General features: G+C 35.7%; 1 protein-coding gene across 1 annotated transcript; it reads left to right on the plus strand.

The window, feature by feature from the left end:
• The first annotated feature begins 2,664 nt into the window (after nt 1–2,664).
• Nucleotides 2,665–12,774, plus strand: LOC133646987 (zona pellucida sperm-binding protein 3-like). The gene is made up of 9 exons (XM_062042995.1): nt 2,665–2,865; nt 5,089–5,381; nt 5,441–5,559; nt 5,622–5,722; nt 5,784–5,961; nt 6,033–6,150; nt 10,616–10,698; nt 10,778–10,890; nt 12,626–12,774. The coding sequence occupies exons 1-9, from the start codon at nt 2,718–2,720 to the stop codon at nt 12,697–12,699; spliced, it is 1,227 nt and encodes a 408-aa protein (XP_061898979.1). The 5' UTR covers nt 2,665–2,717; the 3' UTR covers nt 12,700–12,774.
• The last annotated feature ends 1,934 nt before the right edge of the window (nt 12,775–14,708 follow it).

Consider the following 14,708-nt stretch of genomic DNA (forward strand, 5'->3'; position numbering starts at 1 on the left):
TTGAAAGTAAAAACAAATGTATGACTTATTTTTAACACTTTTATGAGTGGGACCCTTTTGGATCCCCAAGAATTTTAGTGTTTGTTTTTTAATACTCAAAAATTAATAAATAATCAAAATAATATATTTTTTTAAATTATTGACATATTATTTAACATCAAATATTCCACTTTGAAAAATGTTGTTTAAAAAAAATGTATGACTTATTTTTAACACTTTTAATAGTAGGACCCTTATGGATCCCCAATAATTTTATTTTATTTTATTTTATTTTTTAAACTATCAATGCTGAAAAAAAAAATTATTAATCAAAATCAATTTTGTTTTACTAACATAGTTAAGGCTCCAATTATTTCCCATCAAATATTCCACTTTGAGAAAATATTGCATATTTTGTGTGTTTGCCATAAAAAAATAAGTTTTTTTATTTGACAAAAAGGGCATACAACTAACAAAAAAACATACAAACCAATAAAAACTTATAATTGCTGAAGTTGATCTAGAGATTTTAGTGCTGAAAGTAAAAAAAAAAGACTTATTTTTAACACTTTTATGAGTGGGACCCTTTTGGATCCCCAATAATTTTAGTGTTTATTTTGTGTTAAACTATCAATGCTCAAAAAGTAATAATGAATCAAAATACATTTTGTGTTACTGATATATTTAAGGCTCCAATTATTTCACATCAAATATTCCACTTTGAAAAATGTTGTTAAAAAAAAATGTATGACTTACTTTTAACACTTTTATGAGTGGGACCCTTTCGGATCCCCAATAATTTTAGTGTTTATTTTTTTATTAACTATCAATGCTCAAAAAATAATAATGAATCAAAATCAATTTTGTTTTACTGATATATTTAAGGCTCCAATTATTTCACATCAAATATTCCACTTTGAAAAAAAATGTTGGGAAAAATATTGCATATTTTGTGTGTTTGCCATAAAAAACGAAATTGTTCTATTTGACAAAAAGGGTATTAAACAAAAAAAAAAACATACAAACTAATAAAAACTTATAATTGCTGAAGTTGATCTAGAGATTTTAGTGTTGAAAGTAAAAAATAATTAATTATGACTTATTTTTAACACTTTTATGAGTGGGACCCTTTTGGATCCCCAATAATTTTAGTGTTTATTTTGTGTTAAACTATCAATGCTCAAAAAGTAATAATGAATCAAAATCAATTTTGTTTCACTGACATATTTAAGGCTCCAATTATTTCACATCAAATATTCCACTTTAAACATTTTTTGGGGAAAAGATTGCATATTTTGTGTGTTTGCCATAAAAAAATAAGTTTTTTTATTTGACAAAAAAATGCATAAAACAAACAAAAAACATAAAAACTTATAATTGTTGAAGTTGATCTCAACATGTAAGCTTTGAAAGTAAAAACAAATGTATGACTTATTTTTAACACTTTTATGAGTGGGACCCTTTTGGATCCCCAATAATTTTAGTGTTTGTTTTTTAATACTCAAAAATTAATAAATAATCAAAATAATTAAAATTATGGATATATTATTTCACATCAAATATTCCACTTTGAAAAATGTTGTTTAAAAAAAATGTATGACTTATTTTTAACGCTTTTAATAGTGGGACCCTTACGGATCCCCAATAATTTTATTTTATTTATTTATTTATTTTAAACTATCAATGCTGAAAAAAAAAAAAATTATCAAAATAAATTTTGTTTTACTGACATTATTTCCCATCAAATATTCCACTTTGAAAAAAAAAAAATTGAGAAAATATTGCATATTTTGTGTGTTTGCCATAAAAAACTAAGTTTCTTTATTTGACAAAAAGGGCATAAAACTAACAAAAAAAACATACAAACTAATAAAAACTTATAATTGCTAAAGTTGATCTAGAAATTTTAGTGCTGAAAGTAAAAAAAATAATTATGACTTATTTTTAACACTTTTATGAGTGGGACCCTTTTGGATCCCCAAGAATTTTAGTGTTTATTTTTTGTGAAACTATCAATGCTGAAAAAATAGTAATGAATCCAAATCAATTTTGTTTTACTGACATATTTAAGGCTCCAATTATTTCACATCACTTTGAAAAATGTTGAGGGAAAAATATGGCATATTTTGTATGTTTACCATAAAAAAAAATTGTTTTTTTATTTGACAAAAAGAGCATAAAACAAACAAAAAAACATAAAAACTAATTTAAAAAAACTCATCATTGCTGAATTGTATCTAGAGATGTAAGCCTTCAAAGTAAAACAAAAAATATGTATGACTTATTTTTAACACTTTTATGAGTGGGACCCTTTTGGATCCCCAATAATTTTAATGTTTTTTGTTTTTTTTTAAACTATCAATGCTGAAATAATAATAATGAATCAAAATAAATTTTGTTTTACTGGCATATTTAAGGCTCCAATTATTCCACATCAAATATTCCACTTTGAACATTTTGGGGTTAAAAGATTGCATATTTTGTGATTTTAGCAATGGAATTCTTGTGCTAAAATTGAAATTAATTTTTAGAGTATAATTAATTTGATTATCAGAGAATGTTAGCGGCAAACGTGCGCCTTTGACCTTTGACCCAGCTAAATGGCCTCCTGCAGGTTCCACAGGTGGGCGTGAGCGGGAGAACGAGGCGCAGCTGGAGGACAATCAGGCAAGCGCAGACTAGAAAGGTGCAGCTGCCGCTGACTGGGATCTCTTTAAGAAGAAGAAACCACTTTCATCATGATGATGATGAAGATGGCTGGTAAAGCACTTTACTGCCACTTGTGTGTGGCGTTAGCGTTAGCGCTCGCCTCGGCCTCGGCCCAGGACGGGAGGTGGAGTCGTGGCCGGTCGGACCAGAAGAGGCCTGAAGTCCAGCATGTGGCAGGTAGTCTTCCTCACCTTCTCCTAGCTGCTAGCTGGGAAAGACCCTCATGAATAAATGGAACGCGTGTTAATATTTGACCGCGAGTTGAGCGTTTTAAACATTTAAAGGTCGCTTCTACATGAAAAAGCTTTTTATGTTTTCCGGGCTCCGCTGAATATTTTTGTAGCTCGACTAAAGTCTGGTGAAACATCCTCCGTGTTTGTCTTTTAACATTGGCGTTATTCATGGAGGTCATGTGACCGACCTTGACGAAAGTCGATCTTGTAAAAAAGGTGAGTTTAATGTAAAAATAATGGAAGTATGCACACATATGTACAATGTTGATGAACTGTGAGACACAACTTTATGTAGGAGCCAATCCAGCGTGTAAAACAAGTAGGGGTGTCAATTTTGGGGCATCCAAGGATTCCATCTGATTTCTGGGGTTGTGATTTGATTCAGAATCGATTCTCTATTCAACACGATCCCCGTAATGTATTTGGTATATTAATTATAATGAGACTTTTTCAAAACCGGTTACAGGTTAGAAAATCATCTGGTTGCATGGCAATGGCCTTAAAAGGTATTTGTTTGAAATGTGTTTTTTTTTAAATATATAATTTATTTTATATATTTTAATATATATATATATATATATTTTGTAAAACATTTTTTACAATGTTTTGTAAAACACATTTTTTACAATGTTTTGTAAAATATATATATATTTGTAAAACATATTTTTTACAATGTTTTGTAAAATATATATTTGTAAAATATATTGTTTACAATGTTTTGTGAAACATATTTTTACAATGTTTTGTTATATATATATATATATATATTTTTTTTTTACAATGTTTTTTAAAACATATTTTTTTACAATGTTTTTTAAAACATATTTTTTTACAATGTTTTTTAAAACATATTTTTTTACAATGTTTTGTAAAATATATTTTACTTTTTTTGTAAAATATATTTTACTTTTTTTGTAAAATATATTACTTTTTTTGTAAAATATATTTTACATTGTTTTGTAAAATATATTTTACATTGTTTTGTAACATATATTTTACATTGTTTTGTAACATATATTTGCTACAATGTATTGTAACATATATTTGCTACAATGTATTGTAACATATATTTGCTACAATGTATTTTTACATTTATATATATTTTTAAAATGTATTTTTACATTTATATATATTTTTACAATGTATATAACCTATATTTTTATACATATATTTGTGTTTTGTATATTATATATATAGATATCTTTTTAAAACTTTTTTTTTTAAATGTACAATATGTTTTAAAACAGTATAATATACATTCTTATAATATATTATTTAAATATTTATTTTTACGATATTTTTGAATATATATTTTTTGCAATGTTTTTCCTTACAATAATTCTTACAATATATATTGTAAAAAATATTCATTTAAAAATGTATAATTTCTTACAATATATTTTTGAATACATATTTTTTACATGTTTTTCAAATATGTTTACAAAATATGTATAAATAAAAAATATATATACAACATATATATTTTATATTATTTATACATATATTGTAAAAATATGTAACACATATAAACATATATATTTTTAAAAATATAAATTTTCATATATATATTTATCTAATTATATACAGACAATATTTTTTCACACCCTCCCTGAAGTAGTTTACTTTTATATGTACTGTGTCAAGATGTACACTATTGTAGATGTAGATACATTTTTTATAGTGTAGCTATATATGAATGTAGATATGTTTTTGACAGTGTATATATGTGTGTGTATATATACAGGTATATATATGTATGTGTATATAAGGATGTGTGTGTATGTATGTATATGAACGTGTGTGTATATATAATATATGTGTGTATGTATGTACTGTATATGGACACATACATATTAGTGTGTGTATATGTCTAAAATGATGAGGTGGTTCGGGTATCTGGCCAGGATGCCTCCCTGGGGAGGTGTTTAGGGTACGTCTGGCCAGTAGAAGGCCACGGGGAAGACCCAGGAAACGTTGTGGAGACCATGTCTCCCCAATGTGTCCTGGTAACGACTCCAGGATCCCCCGGAAGTAGCTGGGGAGAGGGAAGTCTCAACTTTTCTGCTTAGGCTGCTGCCCCCGCGACCCGACCTCTGATAAGGTGGATGGATGTAGTTCCATATAAGTGCATATCATCTTTCGTCTCCCTCACCTGATTGTCTTCCAGATCCTCGGCAGTCCTCCCTTGAGACTTTGTCCTGGAGGTATCCGGATCCCCCAGCAGAGGAGGAGCCTCGCTTCCCCGCTCACTTTGAGCTGAGTCCTCCAGAGGCGCCCGAGCGCATCCACGTGGTCTGCGGACCGAACTTTGTCCGCGTGGAGGCCCAGAGAGACCTTCTGGGGACCGGCAGAGCTGTCCAGTCTGAGGACGTCACGCTGGGAGGATGTCCCGTCACGAGTGAAGACTCTCATGTTCTGGTCTTTGAGGCGGAGCTGCACACCTGTGGCAGTCAGCTGCAGGTGAGACCGGACTCCAGACTCAGACCCTTTTCTTTTAAATCATCTAACCTCACTTTCAGATGTCTGAGGACACATTCAGCTACGTCTTCACGCTGCACCACACCCCCTCTCCTCGGGGACACAGTCCCATCACCAGGACCAGAGAAGTCTCGGTCAGCATCCAGTGTCAGTACCAGAGGTCGGCGTCCAGGAAACTGAAGCTTCAGTCGTGTCCACTTTCTAAAAATGTCCTTTTTCTAGGACGCACGGCGTGAGCAGCGCCCTGAAGCCCACCTGGATCCCCTCGTCCGAGTCCAAAGATGCCGAGGAAAACCTTTACTTCTCCCTCAGTCTGATGACAGGTGGGTCCAGCAAGTCGAGGGTCTTCTGACGCCGTCACTCTGGTCCTTGTCCCACTTTCAGACGACTGGCAGTCCCCCCGTCCGTCTTCTCACTTCCTGCTGGGAGACATGATGAAGTTTGAAGTGGTCGTCAAACAGTTCCACCACACCCCGCTCAGGGTGGCGGTGGACAGCTGCGTGGCCACCGTGTCCAAGAACGTGGACACGGTCCCTCGATACGCCTTCATGGGCAACAACGGGTCCGTTCACCGGTGCACGTCTTTTTGTCGTTCCCTGCTGGACTTGAAGGTGTCTTCTGTGGTGCGTTCAGGTGCCTGTTCGACAGTCAGCTGACGGGATCCAGCTCCCGCTTCCTGCCTCGCTCGCAGGACGACCGGCTGCGGTTTGAGATGGAGGCCTTCATGTTCCAGCAGGACAACAGAGGCGTGGTGAGATGATGTCCCGCTAATGTTGGTCTAGACCAGGTGTCACCAACGCGGTGCCCGCGGGCACCAGGTAGCCCGTAAGGACCAGATGAGTCGCCCGCTGGCCTGTTCTAAAAATAGCTCAAATAGCAGCAGCTTACCAGTAAGCTGCCTTTATTTTTTAAATTGTATTTATTTACTAGCAAGCTGGTCTCTCTTTCCCTGACATTTTTAATTCTAAGAGAGACAAAACTCAAATAGAATTTGAAAATCCAAGAAAATATTTTAAAAATGTGTTCTTCACTTTAAATAAATTAATTTTTTTTTTTTACTTTGCTTATAACTTTCAGAAAATTTTAGAGAAAAAATACAACCTTAAAAATGATTTTAGGATTTTTAAACACATACCTTTTTACCTTTTTAAATTCCTTCCTCTTTCCTGACAATTTAAATCAATGTTCAAGTAAATTTATTTTTTTTATTGTAAAGAATAATAAATACATTTTAATTTAATTCTTCATTTTAGCTTCTGTTTTTTCGAAAAATAATATTTGTGAAATATTTCTTCAAACTTATTATGATTAAAATTATTCTGGCAAATCTAGAAAACCTGTAGAATCAAATTTAAATCTTATTTCAAAGTCTTTTGAATGTATTTTATAATTTTTGTTCTGAAAAATCTAGAAGAAATAATGATTTGTCTGTTAGGAATATAACTTGGTCCATCCATCCATCCATTTTCTACCGCTTATTCCCTTTGGGGTTGCGGGGGCGCTGGAGCCTATCAGCTACAATCGGGCGGAAGGCGGGGTACACCCTGGACAAGTCGCCACCTCATTGCTTGGTCCAATTTGTTATATATTCAAACAAAGTGTAGATTGGATTTTAACCTATTTAAAACATGTCATCAAAATTCTAAAATTAATCTTAATAAATAAAAATTACTAATGTTCCATAAATTCTTTTTTTAATTTTTTCAAAAAGATTCGAATTAGCTAGTTTTTCCTCTTCTTTTTTTCGGTTGAATTTTGAATTTTAAAGAGCCGAAATTGAAGATAAACTGTTTCAAAATGTAATAGTCATTTTTTTCGTGTTTTCTCCTCTTTTAAACCGTTCAATTAAGTGTAAATATCATTAATTATTAATAATAACAGAGTTAAAGGTAAATTGAGCAAATTGGCTATTTCTAGCAATTTATTTAAGTGTGTATCAAACTGGTAGCCCTTCGCATCATTCAGTACCCAAGAAGTAGCTCTTGGTTTCAAAAAGGTTGGTGACCCCTGCTCTAGACTTTGGTAAAAGAACGAAAGCAGGGGTGTTCAGACTACAGAAGATTCTCTCTGAACGGTCTTTTCTTAGCACTTGTGGAAGTGATAAAGGTTGGCTTGCACGCTGTGGTAATGCACACTCCCTGGGCTTGTGGTGGCAGGTCTACACTCTCGATGACTGCTTGTATTTGATTATTGAATGAATACATACAAGATACACCTTTCACTTAATATGTGGCTGTACTCTCTAAATATGGCTACAAAGTCAATCATTCTTGCACACTCCCTTGGCTTGTGGTGGCGGATCCACACTCCCGATGGTGGCTTGTATTTGAATATTGAATGAATAAGATGCACCTTTCACATATGTGGCTGTACACGCTACAAAGTAAATAATTTTCGCACACTCCCTGGGCTTGTGGTGGCGGATCTCATACTTTCATGACAGCATGTATTTGATTATTGAATTAATGCAGACAAGATACACCTTTCACTTAATATGTTGCTGTATTCGCTAAATATGGCTACAAAGTAAATCATTTTTTCACACTCCCTGGGCTTGTGGTGGCAGATCTACACTCGAATACTGCTTGTATTTGATTGAATGCATACATACAAGATACACCTTTCACTTAATGTGGCTGTACTCTCTAAATATGGCTACAAAGTGAATAATTTTTGTACGCTCCGTGGGTTTGTGGTGGTGGATCTCACAATTTCACGACAGCTTGTATTTGAATATTGAATGAATACATACAAGATACACTTTTCACATATGTGGCTGTACGCGTTAAATATGGCTACAAAGTAAATAATTTGTGCACACTCCCTGGGCTTGTGGTGGCAGATCTACACTTTTGATGACTGCTTGTATTTGATTGAATGAATACATACAGGATACACATTTCACTTATGTGGCTGTACTCTCTCTAAATATGGTTACAAAGTAAATTATTTTTGCACATTCCCTGGGCTTGTTGGTGGCGGAACTCATACTTTCACGACAGCTTGTATTTGAATATTGAACGAATACATACAAGATACACCTTTCACATATGTGGCTTTATTCGTTAGATATGGCTACAAAGTAAATTGTTGCACACTCCCTGGGCTTGTGGTGGTGGATCTACACTCCCGATGACGGCTTGTATTTGATTGAATACATACAAGATACACCTTTCACTTAATGTGGCTGTACTCTCTCTAAATATGGCTGCAAAGTAAATCATTTTTGCACACTCCCTGGGCTTGTGGTGGCGGATCCCATACTTTCACAACAGCTTGTATTTGAATATTGAACGAATACATAAAAGATACACCTTTCACATATGTGGCTGTACGCGTTAAATATGGCTACAAAGTAAAACAAAAGTGCACACTCCCTGGGCTTGTGGTGGCAGATCTACATTTTTGACTGCTTTTATTTGATTGAATGAATACATACAAGATACACATTTCACTTAAGTGGTGGTACTCTCTCTAAATATGGTTACAAAGTAAATCATTTTTGCACACTCCCAGGGCTTGTGGTGGCGGATCCCATATTGTCACGACAGCTTGTATTTGATTATTGAATTAATACATACAAGATACACCTTTCACTTAATATGTGGCTGTGCTTTCTAAATATGGCTACTATGTAAATCATTCTTGCACACTCCCTGGGCTTGTGTTGGTGGATCTCATACTTTCGCGACAGCATGTATTTGATCATTGAATTAATGCTTTTTAGCAGTGGGTCCTTAAGCCTGAGCCACTAAATTGTTGACAGAAAACCAATTATTTAAAACTGGAGCTTTTATTAGACTTTATAAACAAACCTTTTTTGTTTGTTTTTTACAAAAATAATTTTCCAATTTGTATCATATTTGATACTGCGTCACAAAATATTATTTTTATTGTAAATGATTGACAGAAAATTTCAATTATTCGAAACTACAGCTTTTTGTCTTTCTGAACATTTTTTTTTAACAATCAACTGCCATGGCGGTGTTGAAATGGCCATGAAAAATTGCTAATGCTAATAGTAGCCTGTCTAAGGCAAATCCAATGTAAATTAGCATTAAGCTAGCGCATTTTGGAGGAGTGGAGCCTTACTTTACGTTATAGGAGCGTTTCCTACCGAGCATACTTGCTACGTTGGTGTGGAAAATTGCATCGTTACCGGGGGGCGGGGGGGGGGGGGGTTGGCTGAGTCCGCTCTCAGTGCTGCTTGACTGTCTACGTGAACCGCTGTCTTAGTCTGCAACTGGACGTGACGTCACGGGCAACAGAGGTTTTGAAAGTTGGCACCGTTTGAGTAGCGTAAATTCCAGACTATAAGCCGCTACTTTTTTCCTACACTTTGAACCCTGCGGCTAACATATGGGTTCTTATTTGCTGACGGCCATAATGCAAATGGTTACCAAAAAGACCCTGAAAAGATTTTGTGCTATAGCACTATCTTTCAGACAGGGGCTGCAGTGTCAGTCCATATAGTGCTTTAGACCGGAAGTAAAAGTGCTGGTTTTTCTATCCATCCATAGCGTTTCTACTCGTATGGATTCTTCATTCACCACTCCAAACAACGTTTGTAAGTTTTACAATATAACAAACAATTCTTACTTACTAAACCGTCCCATGTGTGATGTATGTAGGAGTGTTTTCATGCATATTTGTACGTGCTATCGTGATGTGATGACGATAGCGTCGTTAGCATTAGCGTTTAAGAGTGTCTTGTTAGTATTAACTTTCGTATTGTTTCACAAATTCCTCAGTAAATTCACCAAAACGTCACCGTGGAGTTATTGAGTCTGTTTAGCTGATTGGAAAACTAACTTGCACAGCTAGTGGGTCCATGACGGTGACTTCTGTTTTGTTTGATTGGCCGTTTTACTGCCGTGTTAGTTTGGTAACGATTAAGGTATGTAAAATATTTCAGCGTAATAACTCATTTCACAACATATCTGCGGATTATAGTCGGGTGCGGCTAATGTGGGAAATGTTTTATTAATCTGAAATTTAGTGGGTGCGGGTTATATTCCGGGAAACAAGGAATACATCAATCGATACCTCATAGTACAGACGGAATGTGGTCGGTGCCTATAATGGTACCCAATTCGTTACCCGACCCTATGCATGGAAAAAAAAATCAGGTGGTGTATTTTTTGCACGTTTGTGTCGACCCTTGACAACCCTAGTCCAGACCACTTCCTGGTTGTTGATGGACATCTTCTGTTTAGCTCTTCATCACCTGCAACCTGAAGGCCACGCTGGCTTCTGCTGCTGTGGACTTCTCTAACAAGGCCTGCTCCTTCTCCAACAGGTGAGCGTTGATTTTGTAAAAAAAAAAAAAAAAGGCAGCATATACTTCCGGCGCAATGGAAGATCATGTCTTTTGACAGGTGGAGCGAGTCGAGCGGCATCCATCAGGCTTGTTCTTGCTGCGACACTGACTGCCAGGAGACAGGAAGTCGCCGCCAACTGGCAGGAAGTCGGGGTCACATGACCAGAACAGGCAAGTTTTGAAAGTGTTCTCGATTCCTCCTTTTTCAAGTCACTTTGAACACATCAGCCGAAAGAGGAGCTCATATTTCAGGACTGTACTATTGCTGTATGACACAGGTGTCCAACGTGTGGCCCTGGGGACATTTAGGGCCCCCCCTGTGCCTGCAGAACATTCTACAAATACTATTAAAAAATAAATAAAATACATTTAAAAGTGGGATAAAAGATCAAACTAACAATAAAAAGTTGCAATGTTGATTCTAATAAAACAAGCTGCCATGCAGGCTTTTATGTTTTACTTTAAAACTGTCATTGCTCAAAAATAATAATGAATCAAAATCAATGTTATGAACTATTGCCATATTTAAGGTTCCAATTATTTCACATCAAATATTACACTTTAAAAATAATTTGTGGGAAAAATTGCTTTTTTTTGTGTTTTTGCCAAATAAAAATGTAAGGTTTTCTTTGACAAAAAGGGCAAAACAAACTATTAAAATCATATAAAAATAATTTAAAGTAAAAAAGAAAAATGTGACTTATTTTTAACACTTGAGTGGGACCTTTTTGGATCCCCAAGAATTTTAGTGGGATTTATTTTATTTTTTTCAAACTGTCACTGCTCAAAAAATAATGAATTAAAATCAATGTTATGAATTATTGACATATTTAAAGCTCCAATTACTTCACATCAAATATTCCACTTTGAAATATATTTTGGGGAAAATATTGCATGTTTTGTTTGCCATAAAGTTTTATTTGACAAAAAGAGCATAAACAAAAAAAAATCAAAAATAGTAAGGATTTATAATCGAACAAATATTTTAAAATAATAAACATGACTTAATTTTAACACTTTATGAGTGGGACCCTTATGGATCCCCAAGAATTTTAGTGGGATGTATTTATTTTCAAACTGTCATTGCTCAAAAAAATAACGAAATAAAATCAATGTTGTGAATTATTGACTTATTCAGGGCTCCCATTACTTCACATCAAATATTACACTTTGAAATATATTTTGGGGAAAATGTTGCATGTTTTGTTTGCCATTTAAAATGTTCTTTGACCCAAAAAAAAAAAGCACAAACATTAAAATAATGAAAAACAGATCTCAAGTTGATTTTAGATACTTTCATGTTGAAGGGTTATGTATGTATATGTATATGCATATATGTGTATATATATATGAATTATTGACATAATTAAAGCTCCAATTAGTTCACATCAAATATTCCAATTACTTCACATCAAATATTACACTTTAAAAATAATTTTGGGGGAAGAAATGGCTTATTTTTGTGTTTTTACCAAATAAAAATGTACGGTTTTCTTTGACAAAAAGGGCAATACAACATTTGTCGACAGATGGAGCTGAAGTTGATCTAGATATTTAAGTGTTTAATAAAATTTAAAAAAAATATACATATATATATGACTTAACATTTTTATGACTTGAGACTCTTCCTAGTCCTTGGGAAGCCCCAAGGGATAAATATATTAGTTTTGAAAATGTAAAATATATGAAAATGGCCCCTGCATGCTTTGATATTTTTTTCCAGTGTGGCCCTCAGAGGAAAAACTTTAGACACCCCTGCTATACAAGCTGTCCACTGACTACTCTAAATATATTCACTACAGTGCTGTCCTCTTGACAGTACACTTACTATATGTGAGGCGTGCCATTAGTTTTGGGACACGCTGCAGTTGAATGAAGAGCTATAATTCTATTTGGAACGTTTCAGGTGCAGAATGGGAGGAGGGGGCTGCTGTTGGACCAATCACAGTGAAGGAAAGACCCCTGAGGAAAGTCATGTGACCACGTTAAAGTACACCACTCCTGCATTTGTTTGCTTTTACTTCAAAATAAAACAGTTGTGATTGTAAACTTCGACCAAGCGCCTCCCTTTTTTAACACCACGTGACCAATCGGCAACGTCCGTCCACCTGAAACCAGCGTCCAGCTGTCAAATACTTCAACCACAATGAAGTGTTTGACGTGAACTTGTGTGCAAATGTCCGCTGACGTCAGTTACTGAGCGACGTTTTTGAAGGGAGCGTGTACAAATATTCATCCATCCATTTTCTACCGCTTATTCCCTTCGGGGTCACGGGGGGGCGCTGGAGCCTATCTCAGCTACAATCGGGCGGAAGGCGGGGTACACCCTGGACAAGTCGCCACCTCATCACAGGGCCAACACAGATAGACAGACAACATTCACACACCAGGGCCAATTTAGTGTTACCAATCAACCTATCCGCAGGTGCATGTCTTTACAAATATATTCAGCATTAAATGTATCAAGGTAGTTAAAGTGTCAGTACTGCCCCCTGCTGGACTAAGGCAGTGTTACAACTAAAAGTGACTTGTATTAACAAGTCTTTAGCCTCCGGGTACGAAGGGTTGATCAGGGTTAGGGGGAGCAGTAAATACAGGATGTGCTTGATCCCACTTTTGAGCTTTGTGGCAAAGGTTGTGAAAGCTTATGTATGAGTTCTTATTTTTAAATAAATTAGCAAAAAAAAAAAGGTTTTCACATTGTCGTAAAGGGGTATTGTGTGTAGAATTTTGAGGACAATTTATCCATCCATCCATCTTCCTCCGCTTATCTGAGGTCGGGTCGCGGGGGCAGCAGCCTAAGCAGGGAAGCCCAGACTTCCCTCCACCCAGCCACTTTGTCCAGCTCCTCCCGGGGGATCCCGAGGCGTTCCCAGGCCAGCCGGGAGAGATAGTCTTCCTGACGTGTCCTGGGTCTTCCCCGGGGCTTCCTAGGGAGGCATTCGGGTGGCAACCTGACCAGATGCCCGAACCACCTCATCTGGCTCCTCTCCATGCATTCCATTTTGCAATAACGCTTTAGAAAAAGCGAATACTTTCCAGATGCACTTTATATGCATTTTGAAGGCAAAATAAATGTCATCGCAGCCGCCATTATTGCTCCTACTGGCGGCTACGAGTACAGCAGCCTATTAGCGCACTGCTACTTAGCACTTTACTTCAAATGCATTCCGAAATGCACTAACCATGCTCAAAGTAGTAGTTAATCACACTTTAACTCACCCGTCCTGCCTGCCTACAGTTTTAACTTTTGTCTCATCTTGCTCGGTTACATCAGTGTTTTTCAACCTTTTTTGAGCCAAGGCACATTTTTTGCGTTGAAAAAATCCAGAGGCACACCACCAGCAGAAATCATTAAAAAACAAAACTCAGTTGACAGTAAAAAGTCGTTGTTGGATATGACTTTAAACCATAACCAAGCATGCATCAATATAGCTCTTGTCTCAAAGTAGGTGTACTGTCACATCACCCTCTGACTTATTTGGAATTTTTTGCTGTTTTCCTGTGTAGTGTTTTAGTTCTTGTCTTGCGCTCCTATTTTGGTGGCTTTTTTATTTTTATTTTTTTATTTTTTTTGGTATTTTCCTGTAGCAGTTTCATGTCTTCCTTTTGAGCGATATTTCCCGCATCGACTTTGTTTTAGCAATCCCAGAATATTTTAGTTGTTTTTATCCTTCTTTGTGGGGACATTGATTGTCATGTACATTGTGGACGCCATCTTTGCTCCACAGTAAGTCTTTGCTGTCGTCCAGCATTCTGTTTACTTTGTAGCCAGTTCAGTTTTAGTTTTGTTCTGCATAGCCTTCCCTAAGCTTCAATGCCTTTTCTTAGGGGCACTCATCTTTTGTTTATTTTTGGTTTAAGTATTAGATACCTTTTTACCTTCACACTGCCTCCCGCTGTTTCCGACATCTACAAAGCAATTAGCTACCACATACTGATATGGAAGAGTATTACACGGTTAGATGGCACCGGCTAGGGCTGCGAAT

This window comes from Entelurus aequoreus, linkage group LG03 (genome assembly GCF_033978785.1).
Source record: "Entelurus aequoreus isolate RoL-2023_Sb linkage group LG03, RoL_Eaeq_v1.1, whole genome shotgun sequence".
In the NCBI taxonomy this organism is placed as follows: domain Eukaryota; kingdom Metazoa; phylum Chordata; class Actinopteri; order Syngnathiformes; family Syngnathidae; genus Entelurus; species Entelurus aequoreus.